Source organism: Triticum urartu, chromosome 4 (genome assembly GCF_003073215.2).
Source record: "Triticum urartu cultivar G1812 chromosome 4, Tu2.1, whole genome shotgun sequence".
Taxonomy (NCBI): Eukaryota; Viridiplantae; Streptophyta; class Magnoliopsida; order Poales; family Poaceae; genus Triticum; species Triticum urartu.
In genome coordinates, this window is record NC_053025.1 from 303,026,746 (window position 1) to 303,044,534 (window position 17,789).

The window sequence follows — 17,789 nt, forward strand, 5'->3', positions numbered from 1 at the left end:
TTGTGGCTCACTTGTTATTTGCAACCAATAGACGGTAATAGTATTGCTGCTATGCAGTAATAAGGAATGCTTATTATTGAGAAAACCTTTATTCTGTAAATTTGTTGCAGACTTTTATTCTGCTACACACTATCTGGTAACCGTTCCTCAGATTCTATATACAAATTTCAGCTGTATGACATAAAATATGCATCTGAGAACTGAAATCAGAGGCCGTATAAATGTTATTGAGCTAACAAAAACCCTATATGGTGGTTTCAGAACGTTTTTTTCAATAGTTTTGCTTGACCTGCCCTTCTCTGGCAGAATGACTCAATCCTATCGCAGGCTTCCAGTATTAGATGAACAGGTGCCCCAAAGAATATCCTAACCCAGTTCTTCAACCCAAGGACAGAACCTGGAAATCAGAAAGGACAGAAATTGAAATTGTAAATCTAGAGAACAAGACTAGTGCTTAAGAACGCAGAAGCCACTACAAGATCAACCATTTAAGGAACTTCTAGTATTGCTTACCACATCCTAGCGGTTCAGAATGGTTATAAGGTCATACTAGTAAGAGAAAGACAGAAATTTTGGTGTATTATACCAGGTAAAATAAGAACTGATTCTTCTTTGATCAATTCGTGAGAAAAGTCCATGTCATCTGCAACGCCGAACAGAAGTGAAGTGTTGATTTCAACCTGCATAATTTTTTGATCATCAATTCAAAGATAGGATAATTAATCATTATATACAAAGACAAGTGCAACTTTGAACCAACCATCATGAACATTGAACCGTGAGGCTTTGAGTAGCATTGCAGAGCTTCAATCTGGTTCACTCTTCTGTAGAGAGCATCAGCAGCAGACTCTAGCAAGTTCACAACATTCTGGTGGAACTCGTCATGTTCATCCAAAAGAATCTTGGGAACTGCTGCCTGTGTGTCAAAAGATCTAAATGAATTAATGCAAATTCGTTTGTGTAGGTTAAACATTGTTTCGTAATAGGATCCTGACCTGAATGATCGAGGCTGGTCCTGAAGTCACGTTCAGTAGCATCTCAGTTGCAGTTCTGACCTTTAAAAGAACAAAATTATGGATCTGCGTACATGAGTTCATATAGCCAGCAATGGAGAAACATGAGAAGAATCTAGTGTCTTACATGCTTGATTGCACCATTAGGATCACAGAATGCCAACCAACCGAGACGCCATCCTGGTAGCATGAATCTCTTTGAGATGGCTCCAATAGTGATAACTGGTGCGATGTGTGCATATGAGGCCATGGGCACAAACTTGCTGGCACCAAAGACCATATGTGCATATACCTCATCCGCTATTACTGGAATCCCCAACTCTTTTGCAGTTTCAGAAATCTATAGATCAAGGGATGCAGTTGGTGATCAGTGCTATGCCAGTAAATCATGCATGTTCAGAGTACATGAAGGTACATTTGTTCATAATATTCAGTGTTTGTAGGAGCCTGATTCTTTAGAGGTTTTTGTTAATGAAAATCATTGTGATTTCGGTTTTCAGGATGCAGCAAGCTGTGCTCGTGAACTCTGCCGTCCGATGGTCACCTGGAGAAGATGCTGCGTAGAGTAGACAGCGCCACAAGGATTGTTTGGATTGATGACAACTATGGCTGCCGTGGCGCCATCAGCCATGGCACGTACTCCTGCAAGGTCGGCCTCCCAGCCTTGCCGGGGCAGGAGGTCGTAGAACCGAGGCTCGGCACCGACAAGCTCGCAGGCTGCCTCATAGGGGGTAAAGCCCGGTCGAGGCAGCAGGATGTTAGCCCCGGGAGACCCACCGAGCACCATGGTGATGGCAGTGATCGCGCCTGTACCTCCGACCGTCATGAACACGTCAGACTCCCGGATGCGGTGGTGTGTGCCGGCAGACAGAGACAGGTGGTCGGCAACCGCGCTGTTACAAAGAATGTCCCTTGCGTCAGTGAAAGAATTACCAGGGATGTCATCAAGATTGGTAAAATCTTGTCAAAACAAATATGAAGCGAACATCGTTTTCATCATCTTTAGAATGCAAACTTTGGGGGGGGGGGGGGGGGGGGGGGGTCAAAGTTTTGTTGTATTGGGAAAAATGTAAAGCTGAAAGAGATTGGTCAGTGAAGGTGCACCAGTGACATGAACGGCTTGAAATGGTTAGCTTTGTTGGTCTGCATATCCTGTTTGTACATCTACTACTAGTATATGTGTGGTTGCCAGCTATCAAGGGTGCAGTGTAGTACAACTGACTAACTGAGTTGGAAGTTAGAACTTTCTGACAGATATTGATAGTCCAGGTGGCGGGGAGCCAAGCAGGTCGTACCACATATCGTAACGTCTTTGTTATGGGCAAACGCCATGTGAATGTGGAGGTGTTGCAAAATGGAAGAAAATCAAATGATGTGAAAGTGCTTTGCAATGCGTATCAAATGGTACTAGTATTTCGATGTCACCAACGAAACCTCTAAAAAATCAAAATAATTACTAGAATGTTTTGATTGGTTAGCCAAGTTGAAGAAACATGGCATGCGACGAACATGCGCTCACCGGCGTGCGGCGGGGAAGCCGTAGGAAGGCGCGTAGCAGTCAAAGTCCCCGGACCTGGCGGCGCAGGCGACGGCGTCGGCGGCGAACTCCCCACCCCGGCGGAAGCAGGCGTGCGCGGAGGCGTCGCCAACGCCGAGGGAGACGAGGCCCTTGTCCTTGCCGGCTGCCGCGAGCAGCTCGCCGACGACTCCCCTGATGGACGCCTTCCCCTCCGACGACAGCGCCGGGTGGCACCTCACCGCCGCCTTGCACGCGCACGCGCAGCCTCCAAGCCGCTCATGCGCCGCAATCTGAAGAACCAAGAAACAGGAAATGAGGCATGCACATTAACTGCAGTTCGCACTTCACAGCGGGGGTTGGTGAGGGAGGTGGTACCTGGGCAGTCGGCGCCATGAGAGCAGACTCTGCACACAAACAGAAAGAGAGAGAGAGGGGAAACGAATGGAAGAGAACAAGAGATGAGATCTAGGCGTACGTGAGGGTTCTGTCGTCGCTAGTCACGGGGCGTACGGGGCGTATTTGTAGCGGTTCCGTGGCTCACAGACGCACAAGTGATGGTCAGAACCAGCAAGCGTTTCGGAGTTTGTTGGCTAGCTCCTTCCGCGCCGGACTTTCACTGCAGCCAAGGACTCTGTTGGAGAGAGACGCGGACGCACGCCGTGGAAGCGAGAGAGGGAGAGATTTACAAGTAGAGGCATGTATGGATGCAAAAGCCAAGAGCGATACGTGTGTCGTGTCACAAGATAAAGCTCACACCGCAGGATTTTTTGAGAGGAAAGGCATGCCCAACTTTATAAATAAAGACATAAGGCAGGTGGCAACAACATCACAGAAAAGTATCAAACATATCCAAGCTCCAACGATGGGTGAGACGACGAAGGATAAAGTCAGGTACATGGCTCCCACGCCAGTACACGGCACGCAGGCCGGAAGAGAAAGATCCAACTAAAGCTAAAGCATTTGGCCCAAAAGAAGCAATCAAGCATCCTGCTCTTGTCCGCATAACTGAGACGCCGTCGTCCGGATTTTGTAGATCAGCATAGAGAGCGCCTCTTGGTCGTCGACCTTAGTCAATGATCTCCACTGCTGCAGGAAAGCACACAATTTAAATAAGCAGTCAGCCGGTTTAGCCGGAAACACGTGCTCGATAGTAAATTTGTTCCTAGTTGTCCACAAGGACCAACATATAGCCCCCAAGCCCACCCAAAAGATGCGCCTAGAAACACCAAAAAGGTTGGAAGCCAAGCTGCGCAACTCGGCAAAGGAGGCAGGGCCCCAAGAGACACGAAGCCAGTCCCGCACACAACTCCAAATAAGCTTAGCCAGGTGACAGTGAAAAAAGATATGATCCGAGCACCGCAAAGGGCACAGAATTGGGAGCCTGGCCCATTTCTCTTACGAATTTGATCAGCCCAGGGCAACCGGCCTCGGAAAGCTTGCCATAAGAAAATTTTAATCCTAGGGGAAATACGGGCCTTTCAAATATGGGAAAAATGATTGGTAGGCGAGCCACCAACGAGCTTATAATAAAGAGACTTAACGAAAAAACGCCCAGAGGCAGAAAGCGGCCAAAGCACCGAATCCCTGACCGTCGAGAGCGTAGGGAAGAGGGTAGTAAGACGTTGCCAATCTTCAAACTCTACAGGCGACAGAGAGCGGCGAAAGGCCAGGTTCCACCCCTGGGATGCAAGCTTCGCAATAGAAATATTAGGGTCAGAGCAGAAAGAGAAAAGGGTAGGGAAGGTCACCGAGAGAGGTGAATCTCCACACCACCAATCAAGCCAAAACATAATCGAGGATCCGTCCCCGACAACAAACTTAACGAAAGATTGAAAAATAGGTCTAACTTTGACCAGAGACATCCAGAACTGAGAGCCACCACGCGGCAGAGCAAACATCGGGCTCGAGGACGGAAAATATTTACCCTTAAGGATCGACAACCAAAGGGGTTGACCCTCAGCGCTCATAATCTTCCACCACCATTTAATCATCAAGCATTGATTCATGATGGAAGTATTAAGAATTCCTAACCCCCCAAGGTTTTTGGGCCTGCACATCAATTTCCATTTGACGAAGCGAAATTTGCGACGATTGTCCGCAACATTCCAGTAAAACGCCCCACGGTGTTTGTCAAAATCAGCATGAATCCCAGCCGACAGGAGATAGAAGCCCATAAGGAACATGGGGAGGGAGGAAAGGCAAGCATTAATTAGAGCCATTTTACCAGCATTCATATTATATCTACCCCGCCAGGGGAGGACCCTGTTCCCCACCTTTGTGACTACCGGGGCAAAATCTTTGGCATGAAGCACATCCGGGGAAATAGGCAAACCCAAGTACTTGAACGGATAGGAGCCCAGCTTACAGTTAAGAAGGTGGGCCACTCGCGCGGCTTCCGATTCGTCCACACCAGTCACAACCACTTCGCTCTTGGCGAAGTTAATCTTAATCCCCGACATCACCTCGAAGCATAATAAAATAAATTTGAGGTGGGAAAAGGCAGGCCTCATTCAACTCGACCATAATAATAGTGTCATCCGCATATTGTAGATGGGTCAGACCATGGGGAATAAGATTAGAGCAAACCGGAGTAATGTGCCCACAAGTGGCTGCCCTGGAGAGTAGGCGAGATAAAGCATCCGCAAAAAAATTAAATAAAATGGGAGAGGCAGGATCGCCTTGCCGCAGGCCCCTACCGTTGGCAAAGAATTTGCTAACCTGACCATTAACATTGATGGCAGTGTGGCCTCCCGAGACCAACTGCATAATCCTATGGACAAGGGTCCCCTCAAACCCTTTGGCCAATAAAACTCTACGAAGAAAAGGCCAACTCACCGAGTCATAGGCCTTCTCAAAGTCTAATTTTAGAATCACCGCTTTCGACTTGCGAATCTTAAGGTCATGAACGATTTCATGCAAGCAAAGAACCCCATCCAGAATGAAGCGACCCTTAATGAAAGCCGACTGAAAAGGGCTAATGGTACGGTGGGCAATGGGGGAGAGGCGAGTGGCTAACCCTTTAGCCGGAAACTTGGCGAAGTTATTAATAAGGGCAATCGGCCTAAATTGCGATATCAAGTCCGCGCCCTTGACTTTAGGAATAAGGGTAATGACAGCGTAATTAAGGCGAGAGATGTCCACCGTACCCAACCACAACCCATGGATAATCGTACAAATGAGAAGCCGCAACTACGGCCAGAATTTTTTAAAGAAGGGGATAGAAAAACCATCAGGGCCGGAAGCAGCATTTGGGTTCGCCGAGCTAATCACCTGCCAGATCTCTTCGTCAGATAAGGGGACCATCAGGCCCGAATTTTTGCCCGGAGAGATCTTAGACCCCTCATCCCAGAAGTCAGAGCAGAGGCCAAACCCAGGGTCCGGCTTAGAGCCGAGTATATTGGAATAGAAGCTAACAATGTGATTCATGATGAGGGGCTGGTCCGAAATTCTAACACCCTCAATCAACAGAGTGTCAATGAAACATCTACGGCGTCTGCCATTCGCGATCGCAAAGAAATATGCCGTCATAGCATCACCCTTCAAGGTCCAGTTAAGGGCACCTCGTTGGCGCCAGTAAATTTCTGACTGTTGGTGAAGCATCATCAAAGCGTCTTCCAGGGAGCAGCGAGTAGCCCACTGAGAGGCGGAGAGCCCAGATGTGTCAGCAGATTGGTCCAAAACCCGGATTTGAGATTCAAGGGACTCTTTGTCTCTACGCAACTCGGCCGCCCTATTTCGAGACCACCCCCTCAAGAATTTACGCAGCTCATAAGACAACTTGTGCCAATCATCCATGGGACCAAAGGAGCGATGAGGAGAAGATAGAAGATTAGTAATCTTAGAAACCATCATGTCACAAAAACCCTCAACAACAAGCCAAGAAGCATCAAACTGGAAACGGGAGGGAGAAACAAGTGAAAGGATACCGGCATCCAGGATCAGGGGAACATGATCAGAGCCCACCGCAGGCCTGGCCTTAAGCAGCGCGAGGGGAAACAGCGAATCCCACTGATCAGAAACAAAAACCCTGTCCAGCACCGACCGGACAGGCGAGGATTGATGGTTAGACCAGGTGAAACGCACCCCACCCTAGGGAGCTCATGAAGCACGCAATTACTAATGAAATCATTAAAAACATTGGCAAGAGGCCAGGAGAAATTAGCATTGTTCTTGTCGACCGGAGAACGTAACAAATTGAAATCACCCCCAATTAAAAGAGGAATATTACATGCTTCAATCTTAATCGACAGTTCATCCAAAAAGAAAGGAGCAAGCGTGTGATCCGCAGGGCCGTATACCACCATAAATTCCCACAGAGTGTTCAGCTGACGATGATGAACCACACAGCTAGCCCAGGGAGAAAGTGCTAATCAAACCTATCCATCCCAGCTATCGCAGAGAGTTCGGAAGGGGAAAAGGATTCCTTAAATGTTTCGACCAACCCTAAAATGTCAATATGTTCACCACAAACCAAGTCATGAATCTGGTCACGGCGCCCCCTAGCACCGAAACCATGAATATTCCAGAATAAAGCTCTCATTTGAAGGAAAAGTTTTTAATACGAAGAATCGATCTGCACGGATCCACACAAGGCTTAGATCGCTTGGGACGCCCAACCTTAGCAAGGGGCGGGGGGCAGATGACTGGCCACAACCATTTGTCGCCTCCAACCCCCTGGCTTGGCCCTCAGCACCAGCAGGACCAACACCCTTCATGGCCTCCACGGCCTTAGAAATAGCAGCCTGGGCTGCCTCATTGGACCTAATGACAGAAAGAACGTGAGAGGGAGAGCCCATCCCCGGTATAGCAGCCACCCCAATATCAGACATGATATGCAACAAATGATCATCTGACAGAGCTGGTAAAACAAGGCGAACAGGAGAGGCAGGAAGAGATGGTTGGGCAGACGAACCTGAAGGAGGGAGATCCCTGGCCGCGACACGCTGTTCCGCCCGCACCGCCACCGAAACGCCAGAATCGCGCACGCGTCGGCCCTTCCGCTTCGTGGACGCCGGAGAATGCAGCAAAGGGGAGCACCGGATCGGCGACGCCGGCCCAAGGTCAGACCCCGAGGCGGAGCCCAGATCCTTGTCCAGACGATGATCCAGACCCGCCGCCGAAAGCTTGGAAGTGGAGGAGGCCCGACTCTTAGCCGAGAATTTTCGGACCGATGATTTCTTCTTCCTCTTAGTTGAGGGCTCGGTGGAGCGCAAGGGGGAAGCGGGAAGATCCTTGATCCTAGAGAAGGATGGAGACTGCGGGCGAGTAGGCACATTGGAGCAAACACCAGAGTAGGGGGTCCCCTTACCAACAGCAGCGAACGAGAAGCCAAGTCCTCCTTCTGAGGATTAGGAGCAGGGGCGTTATCCTTGAGCAGCTCGCGTTCATCCGGATCCAGCTTATCCCATTCAGATGCGTAAAACGCGGATCAGTACCTCCACTTGGGTTATGCCCCCCAGCCGAACCATCCCCCTGCAGGTCATCTTGGTCCGAAGGCTTGGAAGGAGGAGGCGTAGGTGGAGCACGGGGTTCAGCACCCTCCACCCGAACCCGAAGTTGCACACCCTCAAGAGAAGGGAAGACATCAATGGAACCATGAACACAGACGGGGTCGATGCACTAGACATTGAGACGAACCGGGCCAACCTTGCCCAGAGATTCCGAATCCACTTCCACGGGCTTGCCAATGAGCATACCAAACACCATCATGAACTCCACAGATCGAAGCCCAACTGGCACGTCGTCAACTAGCACCCAAATCTTGCTGAGAGGGCCCACTGCCTTGGCACCACAAGTAGCCGCTTTGACAGATACCACAAGCTGGTTCAAGGGGAGGGTAAAACTGGTGCATGAGGAGATCATCCGTAGACAGTCCTTGGAGGGGAAAACCACTGCGAATTCATACTCTGAAAGCTGGCGCACCTGCCAGTCCCAGCCACCATCGTCCCATATTTTCAAACCATCCAGGAGGGTCTGCGGAGAAATCAACTGGCCACACACCGTGATGATGGCTGCGTTAGAGAAGGACCGCGCAACCATCACCACAGGGACATCAGCATCCAGAGAGAAGAAAGAACATCCGGGTAAACCCAAGCCAAACTGAATGAAGGAGGGGTTCTTGGTACGGTTACGAAAGTCCACAGTAAGATGACCATCGGAGCGACAAATGAGGCAGAAGGGTGGGTTAGTGCATCTAGATTGGAAGTGGTTCGGGCGGTGGCAAGCAAAACAAGTCAGGGTCGATGAGGGGCCCGAGGAAGTAGGATGCTGGCGAGGAGGGGGAGGCAACGGCGGCGGCAGGATGCCATCACCACGGATCACAGAAGGGGCACCCGAAGTAGAGGGAGGAGGGCGCCGTTCCCCAGCCTGCGAAGAGGAAGAACCAGGCCCGAAGCGCGGCCCTGAGCGAGAGGCAACACCCGCCACAAACGAGCGAGGAGGAGGCCGGGGCGGAGGGACCGGGCCCCTAGCCGGAGCGGGACGCGGCGCCGACGTGGAGGAACCACCGCCAGCCGAAGCAGCAGCGGCCTCCCAGGGATCCGGCCTAGACCCCGACGCACCACCAGATCCAGGGAGCGCCGTCCCAGATCTGGCCACGGAGCGCTCCGGCCCCGCCTCCCAATCCTCCCGCTCGCACGGCAACACGCGCACCGCCCGCTCAGATTCGAGCTTGGACCGCAGCTCCGCTTCATAGGCCAGATCGACACCATCGCCCAGCGAAGCTTCACGGGCCCGCTTGCTACCCGAAAGGGCCTCGGAGGAGGAACCCCTAGACTTGTCCATGGCGATCACTTCAGCAAAGGAAAGGAGGAGAGGGGGTGGGGAGGGAGAGGATCTGGAAAAATGGCGGATAGGGCGACGCGCCCTGCGGATATCGGCGGCGGAAGCAGGAAACCCTAGGAAGGGGGGAGAGGCACCGCGGTGCACCCATAAATAGCCACAATAGGCCAGGCCAGAGAGGGCCGAATGGGCCGGAACGGGGCCACAGGCCCGGGAAGGGGACGGACGCAAGCAGTGGCCACAACCATCTGCCCCGGGCCCACAGACGAGAGGGGGGGGAGACTCGAGGGACGACAGAGCCGGGGGCCCAGGCGGCCCAGCCCGAAGCGAACTAGGCGCCGCCAGGCCCACGAGCCCACCAAGGCCCATCTTGATTGGAAGGTAGATCGAATCTAGGGTTTGGCCACCAACCGCCCCCGCATAATCTGGCGCGACCGCCGCCACCGCCACCGGCCCAGGCCGGAGAGGAGGAGGGCGAGCAGGACTAGCGACCGGAGACACCACATCAACCAAATCCAACATCACAGCGGACGGGGAAGGACCGAGGAGACCACGCTCAGGGGAAGGAGCCGGGCCCCGACCCGCACGCCGCCGGCGCCGACCAACGCACCACCACCCCGATGACCCAGAGGGAAACGACACCGGCCGGCCCCGGCCACCCGGAGCAAATTTTCGGGCGCGGTCGGACGCAGGCACGGGCGGCACCACCGATACCACCACCGACGGAGCGCACTCCTCCGAATCAGAATCTGACTCCACCAAGTCGCCCAGCGCCCAGAAACGCGAACCAGGGAAGGACGCCGCCGAAGAAGAGCAAGGAGAGCCATCCCGACCCGCAGAGAACGGAGGGGACGGCGGGGGAGCCATGGGCCATGGCGAGGACAGGGGAGGAGGAGGGGAGCGGGGAGCAGGGGGACGGAGGGAGAGAAGGGAGAGGAGCCATCTAGGATGCCAAACTCCACACAGCAGGATATCACCTCCACCTACGTATACACGGTTTGATTGATAGATTGATTGAGTTCTCAAGCAACCCATGTTTTTCACTAGTCTGCTCTTTGATGAATACTTTCTCTGTTTCATAATATAAAATGTTATTGCTCCCTCCGGTTCTTTTTAGTATGCATATAATTTTTATCCTAAGTCAAGGTATCTCTACTTTGATCAAATTTATACTTCCCCTTTTCATAATGTAGTGAATATATATTTTCTAAAAAGTCAAACCTCACAAATTTTGACTAAATTTGTAGAGAAAAACATTTACATCTAGATGCCAACACATATCAATAGATTCATCATAAGATGTAGTTTCATATTTTATATATTTGATATTATAGATATAAATAGTTTTCTAAAAAACTTGGTCAAAGATTGACTTTATAAAAAAATCTACGCACACTACATTTTGAAACGGATGGAGTATTAACATTCACAATGCAAATCAATATTGCTAGATTCATTATGAAATGTAGTTCCACAATACATGTATTTGATAGTATAGATGTTGATATTTTTTAATATAAATTTGGTCAAACTTTGCTAAATTTAACTTGATACATATCTAATATGCGAAGTAGAAAAAAAGGGGAGTACATCCAATATGCTACACCCACTGTTAGGCGCAAAAGGTTGTTACATTTAAGTTAGAAATAGACTAGGATCATCTAGTTAGTTAGCTATGCTCTGTTTATATCTGTGTAACGCCCGAATAATTAAGCTACAATAACTCTCTACTAATGATGCCACATCATCATGATTACTGTTGTCAATCTCGCGATGAATTAAATCCCGTTCGAATTCAAATTTAAAATAAAGTTAAATGATAAATGATTTCGAAGATTTTAAACTAAAATGTTCTACATGTGTCAAATAAATCATAAGTAATTATTGTGGAGAAATAAAATCTTATAAAGTGTTTAAATGCCCTAAACTAGTAAAAAATAGTGGCTAAAATAATAATTTAATAGCTTTTTAAATTATAAAAAATTAAACTATTTTATTTTGGGTCCAAACTAAGTTTGGCGATGGCCTATATTAATGATACTAATTTATGTGCTAACTTGGTATTTTATAAAACTAAAATAAAGAAAACTAGAAAGAAAACAAAAAATGTAAAAAGAAAAGGAAAGTAAATAATAGGAAAAAGGCCCTTGAAGCCACCCCCGGGCCTTGGCCCACCCCAACCAAGCCGGCCCCAAACCCCTTGGGGATATAACTTCCCCTCCCAGCAAACCCTAGCATGTAACCCCCGACTACCCCCACTCCCCCCGTCTTCCCTTCCCGCGTGGATCTGGATCAGGGGCAACCGCGCCCCGATGCCCTACCGCGTCCCGGATGCCACCTCATCCTGAAGCCTTCCCGATGTTGTCGACGCTCGCCTCCTCGACCTCCTTCCCGGCGGACTCCGTCGAGCCTCGTTGGTGAACTCGTGCATCGGTGGTATGGACCACCTCTCCTCCTTCTCTACTCTCTGCCTTCCGTGGCTTTCGCCGCTCGCTGCGTCTCGTTGTCGATCACGCTCCTGTGGCCGCCACGCTTCCACCCGGTGCGCACCAACCCCGCATCTGGCAATCGCCACGTTAGCCGCCCCGCTCTGGCGCCTGCCGCGCGTCGCTTGTGAAATCTGGTTGGGTCGGATTGGAGTTAATTATATATAAAAAATTGTAATTTTCGAACCAGGTGTATACCACGTTCTCTGGATCAGTGGTATGTTCCTTTGGGGAGACAAACAAAAAACTAATAATTGGTCGATCCAGGTGTATACCATGTTCTCGGGATCGATGGTATGTTCCTTTGGTGAGACTGATAAAATATTATCATTGCTTCCTTCAAATTCAATAAGTGGTTCAACCACAATGTTGTTTTCATGGTAATAAGTGTTTCTCCGGATCATGCTCTCTTTAGGAACCTTTGGCATAATCAGCATTTGAACTTGCCAATCTTCTTTTATCATTGTAAAAGTTTAAAATGATGAGTTAACAATATCCTATTTCTTTGTAGCACTCCTAACCATTATTTTTCACTAGCAAAGTTCAAAGCAAGCATTGTTTGGAGACCTGATTTACTAGTGCATCCATTAGTCAGTTTACCATTCACTGTCTTGCCTTTGTCATATCCTTTCCTTGAGGACAAGCAAAAGTTTAAGTGTGGGGGAACTTCATAAGCACATTTCCTATTCATAATTTAGCCACAAATATACCATATATTGAGATGTGACCATCAATTCTTTGCTATGATTGATTTAATGTTGGCTTGATAATCATAAAAAGGGATCATTTACTAGTATTTGATCTATTTTGCAAAAATGTGTGCAAAGGCACTATAATTGTCAAGATTACATCTATGTGGCTATCAAGAAGAGTGAAGGAAAGAAGAGAAGGAAGAAGAGACTTGTGTGAGATGAAAAGAAGTAACCATGGGGCTAGCTAAAGAAGTGGAAGGACCTTCTTGTGAAGAAAGAAGAGAAGGAAGAAGGCTAATGTGTAAAGTTTGCAGATCAGATCGAGGAGTCAAAATCCCTAGTTCATCTTCAATCCCCCTCAGGCATGGCACCTCTCTCTCTCCCTCCCCTACCCCTTTCTCCATTTCAGGCCACCACCACAGCTAGGCCGGTTTGGTAGGTGCGCCCATAGCACCCAACACCACCCATCCACCATCGTTGCCGCCGCACCATTGCACCAGCAGCCTCCATCACCCCCATACGCTGCAACATCCATCCATCTCAGCCATTGCCGCGCCTACAGCCATCTCCCTGCTGCCCACTGCTCTCTTCTTGTCTCCAACCTTCTTCTCCTCACACTCATGCTGAGACTCTCTTCTTCTTCTCCCTCCATTGCTGCTCCTCCCCACGTCCCAATTGTTGCTACTGTACCCTGCATCCCTTGCCTCGCCGCTCCTCCTCCTTCTCAATCACTGTTGGTGCTGCTCTTCTCTAAGTCCCCACGCTGTTGCTGCTCCTCTATTATTGCACCTCCGGCTACATCCCCTACTGCTTCTCCTTCTCCAACATCCTCTGCCGAATCTCCTCTCCCAACCTCCCTTTGCTATTGCTCTCTCTCTCTCTCTCTGAATTTTTTGTAAGCTGAGATGTGTAAAACTTTGTAATGTTCAGATTCTAAGAGTGCTCGCAACCTGCTACATGTTCAGTTGGCACTTGTCATTTGTTAATTAGTATTCGGCTAGTGTATGTGTGTGATCCCCTATGTGTTTGTTTCTTAACTTGTGCTTGTTTGTTACTACTCATTTTGTTGATCTGTGAGTACTAGAATTATGTGTTGTAACCCCCCTGTTCGCATATGTGTGGTTATGTCTGTTCTGAAATCCTTTTGTTAACTATGTTCATGTGAAAATAGATATATTTGTGTTGTGATATATTTCTATCCATGTCATAGTATTGTTTCTTCCGTCTGTTACATGTATGATAGTTAGTATTGTTTCTTCCGTCTGTTACATGTATGATAGTTATATATGTGTCCTTGTCATGTTACTTCCCTTTTTTAGTTTATATTGTCTAAAGTAATATGAAATACCAAAAAGAAAGTGAGTAAAATCTGAATCTATCTTTGCTTATCTGCATTTTCTTTGGCGATAATCATTGATAGTTTAGGTTTATTTTCTTGCATTCATAATATGAATTGTGTTACCTAGCTTTAGCTGAGCGTAGCTGCTGATTGCCTAGTCCCGTGGAGAACACGACAACCCAAAGTTTCGGCGTAAAAGCCTATTGTACTTACAATTTATCATCTATCTTCAATAATGAAGAGAATGGCGACAACATTGACAATGAGGTCAGTGATGACGACGACTCTGCTCCTACCTATTGCTTCATGGTAACAGGTGCCAAGGTATCCTCCTGTGTTGCCTACTTTGACACCTTGAGTGAAGATGACTCTAAATGTGAATCCAAACTTAGCTATAAGAAACTTGCTAAAATTGCTACAAATTGCTATGGAAAAGATTCAAATACCGCTATACAAAAGCGATGATCTGTTGGATGAGGAAATGAATCAAAGTCAAACCTTGATTGAGGACATAATAAATCTTTAAGTAAAGTATGAAAACTTCTAAGTCGCCATGATACCCTCTCAGTAGATCATGAGAATCTTTGTTATGATTATCTTCAAAGGAATCAAGGTCTAGAGAAACTGAGAGCGTCTCATGATGATCTTCGAACTAAAAATGATTCACTACTCACTCAATAGATCGGTACTGCTCAGGAAGATTCTGTACCACCTTGCTTAAAATGCCTTGAGCGTGAAAACACTAATTCTTCTACCGAATGCTCAAATGCTTCTGAAACGAAAATATCGTCAACTATATATGTGGTTACTAACCCCTCGTCTGAGGAAACCACCACTGTTGTTGATGAGAATGCCTGATTGAAGACATTTCTTGAGACATGAATGTACAAAAGTCTCAAAGGGCACCAAACCCTTTATGATGTCCTCAAGAAGCAAATCTTGAACAGGAACCCTAGAAAGGAGGGCATTATTTTTGAAAGAAACATGAATGGTGATGGTTCCTACTGGAAGTCTGAGTAGTACCCCAAAACCACATGGGTTGCTTCAAAAGGGCCACTTGTAGATCCATCCACATTATCTGGTTATAACTGTGCTAACCCTATCATCATTGCTGAGTCATTTGACTCAAACTATAAATTGTTTGAAAATTGGAATGGTGAAGTGTTTGCCAGGTTTATTGGACCTAACTACATGAATGGTTCTCCTATGAAGAAGATCTGGGTACCTATAAGTCTTCTTGAAAAGCTTCCCATGAATGTCATCATGCACTGGTACGTGTCGGTGCTATACAAACGGTTTTAAACCCCTTTCCACGAAGGCATTTGGAACCGTCGCCGAGTGTGGGCGATAGGGGGGTACTTCCCACACGACCCAGAAATCGTCGGGGATAGGACACACGCTAGGGCCAAATCACTCGTGTGTGATCGGGCGAGGCATCGAAACGCACTCATTTCCATTCGTATGTACATGCCACACGATGAATCCCAGTAAAACATTTCCGTTCGTATGTATATCACACACAGTCAATCCAAGGAATACATTTCCGTTCTTATGTACATCCCACACAGTCAATCCAGGGAAAACGTTTCCGTTCGTATGTACATCCCACACAGTTTTATGTATATGCTCGTGTGTAAAAGGTGTAACTATCACACACGCTCTGCCTTGGTTAACGGTTTGCTTTTATGAACTACATCACACACAATTTGATGTAGAAAATTGTGTGGAATTTTGCTATCCATCACAAGCGCTTTTACTGCCAGAACCGTTTGCAAAGTTCCATGACTGTCTATTCTCTTTTTATATCGCACACGCTGTTTTCTTTCTAACCGTGTGCACATTATTTTGTTAGCTCCTATATATTTTTATTTTTGCCTGTAATTTATAATTCAAATTGGAAATTTTGAAATATGAAATGTGCAATTCAAATTCTCAGCATAATGGTTCAACCATGAATCCATAAATAAAATTGCCAGTACAATATGTTCAGTAATTATAGGATTAGGCAGCAATTAACTATGATGAACCACAATATTTAAAGGCGGTAAAAGGTGAAGAGACAAGTGTAAATCATTTTGACCGTCGACGGTGTTGAAGAAACGGAATGCCCATAATGTGCCTTCCTGCATGCCATAGGCACGAACCATTTTTGTCCAACCCCTTGTGACGATCGCCTGCCCATCCTTCATCGCCTTCAGGAAGACTTCTAGAGCATTATCATGGTAGCATGAATTATATACTTTAACCTTAGTTGCCTCCACCCCGGTCATGTAGTTTGCAAGGTAATCATCAGTAAATATCTTTGGAAACCACTGAAAAGAGAAAAATATCAGATACCGAGGTCTAATAGAGTAACTTGTTGTGGGCAGGGGGAAAAGGCAACACATTACTTACCATCCTAAAGTTCATTGTTGTCTTGGACAAAGTGTAATTAAAGAGTTTAATTCCAATCACCCGTTTCTTTCACCTAACAGTCTTTCTTAGTTTCCTCATTTGACGCTTGTTCATGAATATCTCATTTCCCCATACGCAAAAGGGATTGAAGCGTGGATCAGTACGGCTCATATATGTACCTGCAAGCAACTAGTAAATGTTAGAAGCTAAACTGAGATTGCACAAATGATGTAAAATACAACTACCCATGTTCCTAAGTACAAGTATTTATTTCAATATGAACTACATACAAATGTATATAGAATTATAGTTATAGTTTAGATTAGAATCTAGATTCACTCATTTTGCTCCTTCTGTAGTCTATATTGGAATCTCTAAAAATACTTATATTTGGGAATAGATGGTGTATAAGACATGGGATGCAGCTAACCTCGATGGCAAACAATAGCATCACCCATTGTAGCCCTGTGTAAGTACATGGAAAGCCAATGTTAACTACAACAGGGTTAACATCCATCAAAAATAGCAAATGGTAATGAAACAACAGCATTTGTAGTGATATTTTCATTGCGAAAAAGTAGCACGGTAGCAAAGGGACAGATTAAAAATGGATACAACTTTTAATTGCAACAGGCTTAACAACATCCTAATTCATGTTTTATAAGTTTGTAGCCATTGAAATACAACTCTTTAAAAATGGATACAACTATTAATCGCAACAGGCTTAATGGCCATTAAAACCGGTACTGATAAAAATGCAATTGGAAGAGTTAAACATCACAGGGCAGGTGCTGCCAGCGCAGATAATGGCCTAGTTGTCTATACAAAGGTAGGGAAAATAGCTAAAATGTGTTAGGCATGTTTACTAGAACATGCTTAATACATCGACCGTACAGAACATAGCCATTAATTGCAACTGGTATTGGTAAGATTGAACTGGTGAGTACATACTTGGTAAGTCCTGAGAGGTAGTTGCTGTGGCACTTCATCTTGGCCAGAGCCCGCCAAAAGTTAGCGGTGGCGGAGGCGAGCTGTTCCTCTGTGTCAAAGCGTGGAGCAGTGCCACTGACATGTGTACCTACAGGCAACCAGTAAATGGTAGAAGTTAAACTACAATTGCACAAATGATGTGAAATACTGTAAGACATGAGATGCAGCTAACCTCGACGGCAAACAATAGCGTCAGCCGTTATGAACCTGCGTAAGTACATGGACATGCATGTTAAGTACAACAGGGTTATCATCCACCAAATACAGCAAATGGGCAGCATCTCTAGTATATCTTCATTGTGGAGAGTAGCATGGTAGCAAATGGACAGATTAAAAAATGGATACACCGACTGTTAATTGCAACAGGCTTAACAACATCCTAAGTCATGTTTTCTAAGTTTGTAGCCATTGAAATACAACTGTTTAAAAATGGATTCAACTGTTAATTGCAACATGCTTAATAGACACTGAAACCGGTACTGATAAAAATGCAATTGGCATAGTTAAACATCACAAGGCAGGTGCTGCCAGAGCAGAGAATGTCCCAGATGTCTATAAAAAGGTAGGGAAAGTAGC

At 46.8% G+C, this 17,789-nt stretch overlaps 1 protein-coding gene across 1 annotated transcript; it reads right to left on the reverse strand.

Annotated features, from left to right (window-relative positions):
• Positions 1 to 41: 41 nt before the first annotated feature.
• Positions 42 to 3,192, reverse strand: LOC125551544 (nicotianamine aminotransferase 1-like). The gene is made up of 8 exons (XM_048714801.1): positions 2,908 to 3,192; positions 2,533 to 2,822; positions 1,558 to 1,906; positions 1,141 to 1,353; positions 996 to 1,055; positions 761 to 916; positions 587 to 680; positions 42 to 397 (listed from the first exon to the last, which is right to left on the reverse strand). Exons 1-8 carry the CDS (start codon positions 2,923 to 2,925, stop codon positions 258 to 260), a joined length of 1,320 nt encoding a protein of 439 aa, XP_048570758.1. The 5' UTR covers positions 2,926 to 3,192; the 3' UTR covers positions 42 to 257.
• Positions 3,193 to 17,789: the final 14,597 nt, after the last annotated feature.

Coding starts and splice junctions, on each gene's coding strand:
- LOC125551544 (XM_048714801.1), bottom strand. Junction 1,907..2,532: donor GGCTTCCCCGCCGCACGCCG/GTGAGCGCATGT, acceptor TCTTTGTAACAG/CGCGGTTGCCGACCACCTGT. Junction 1,354..1,557: donor CTACGCAGCATCTTCTCCAG/GTGACCATCGGA, acceptor CTTGATCTATAG/ATTTCTGAAACTGCAAAAGA.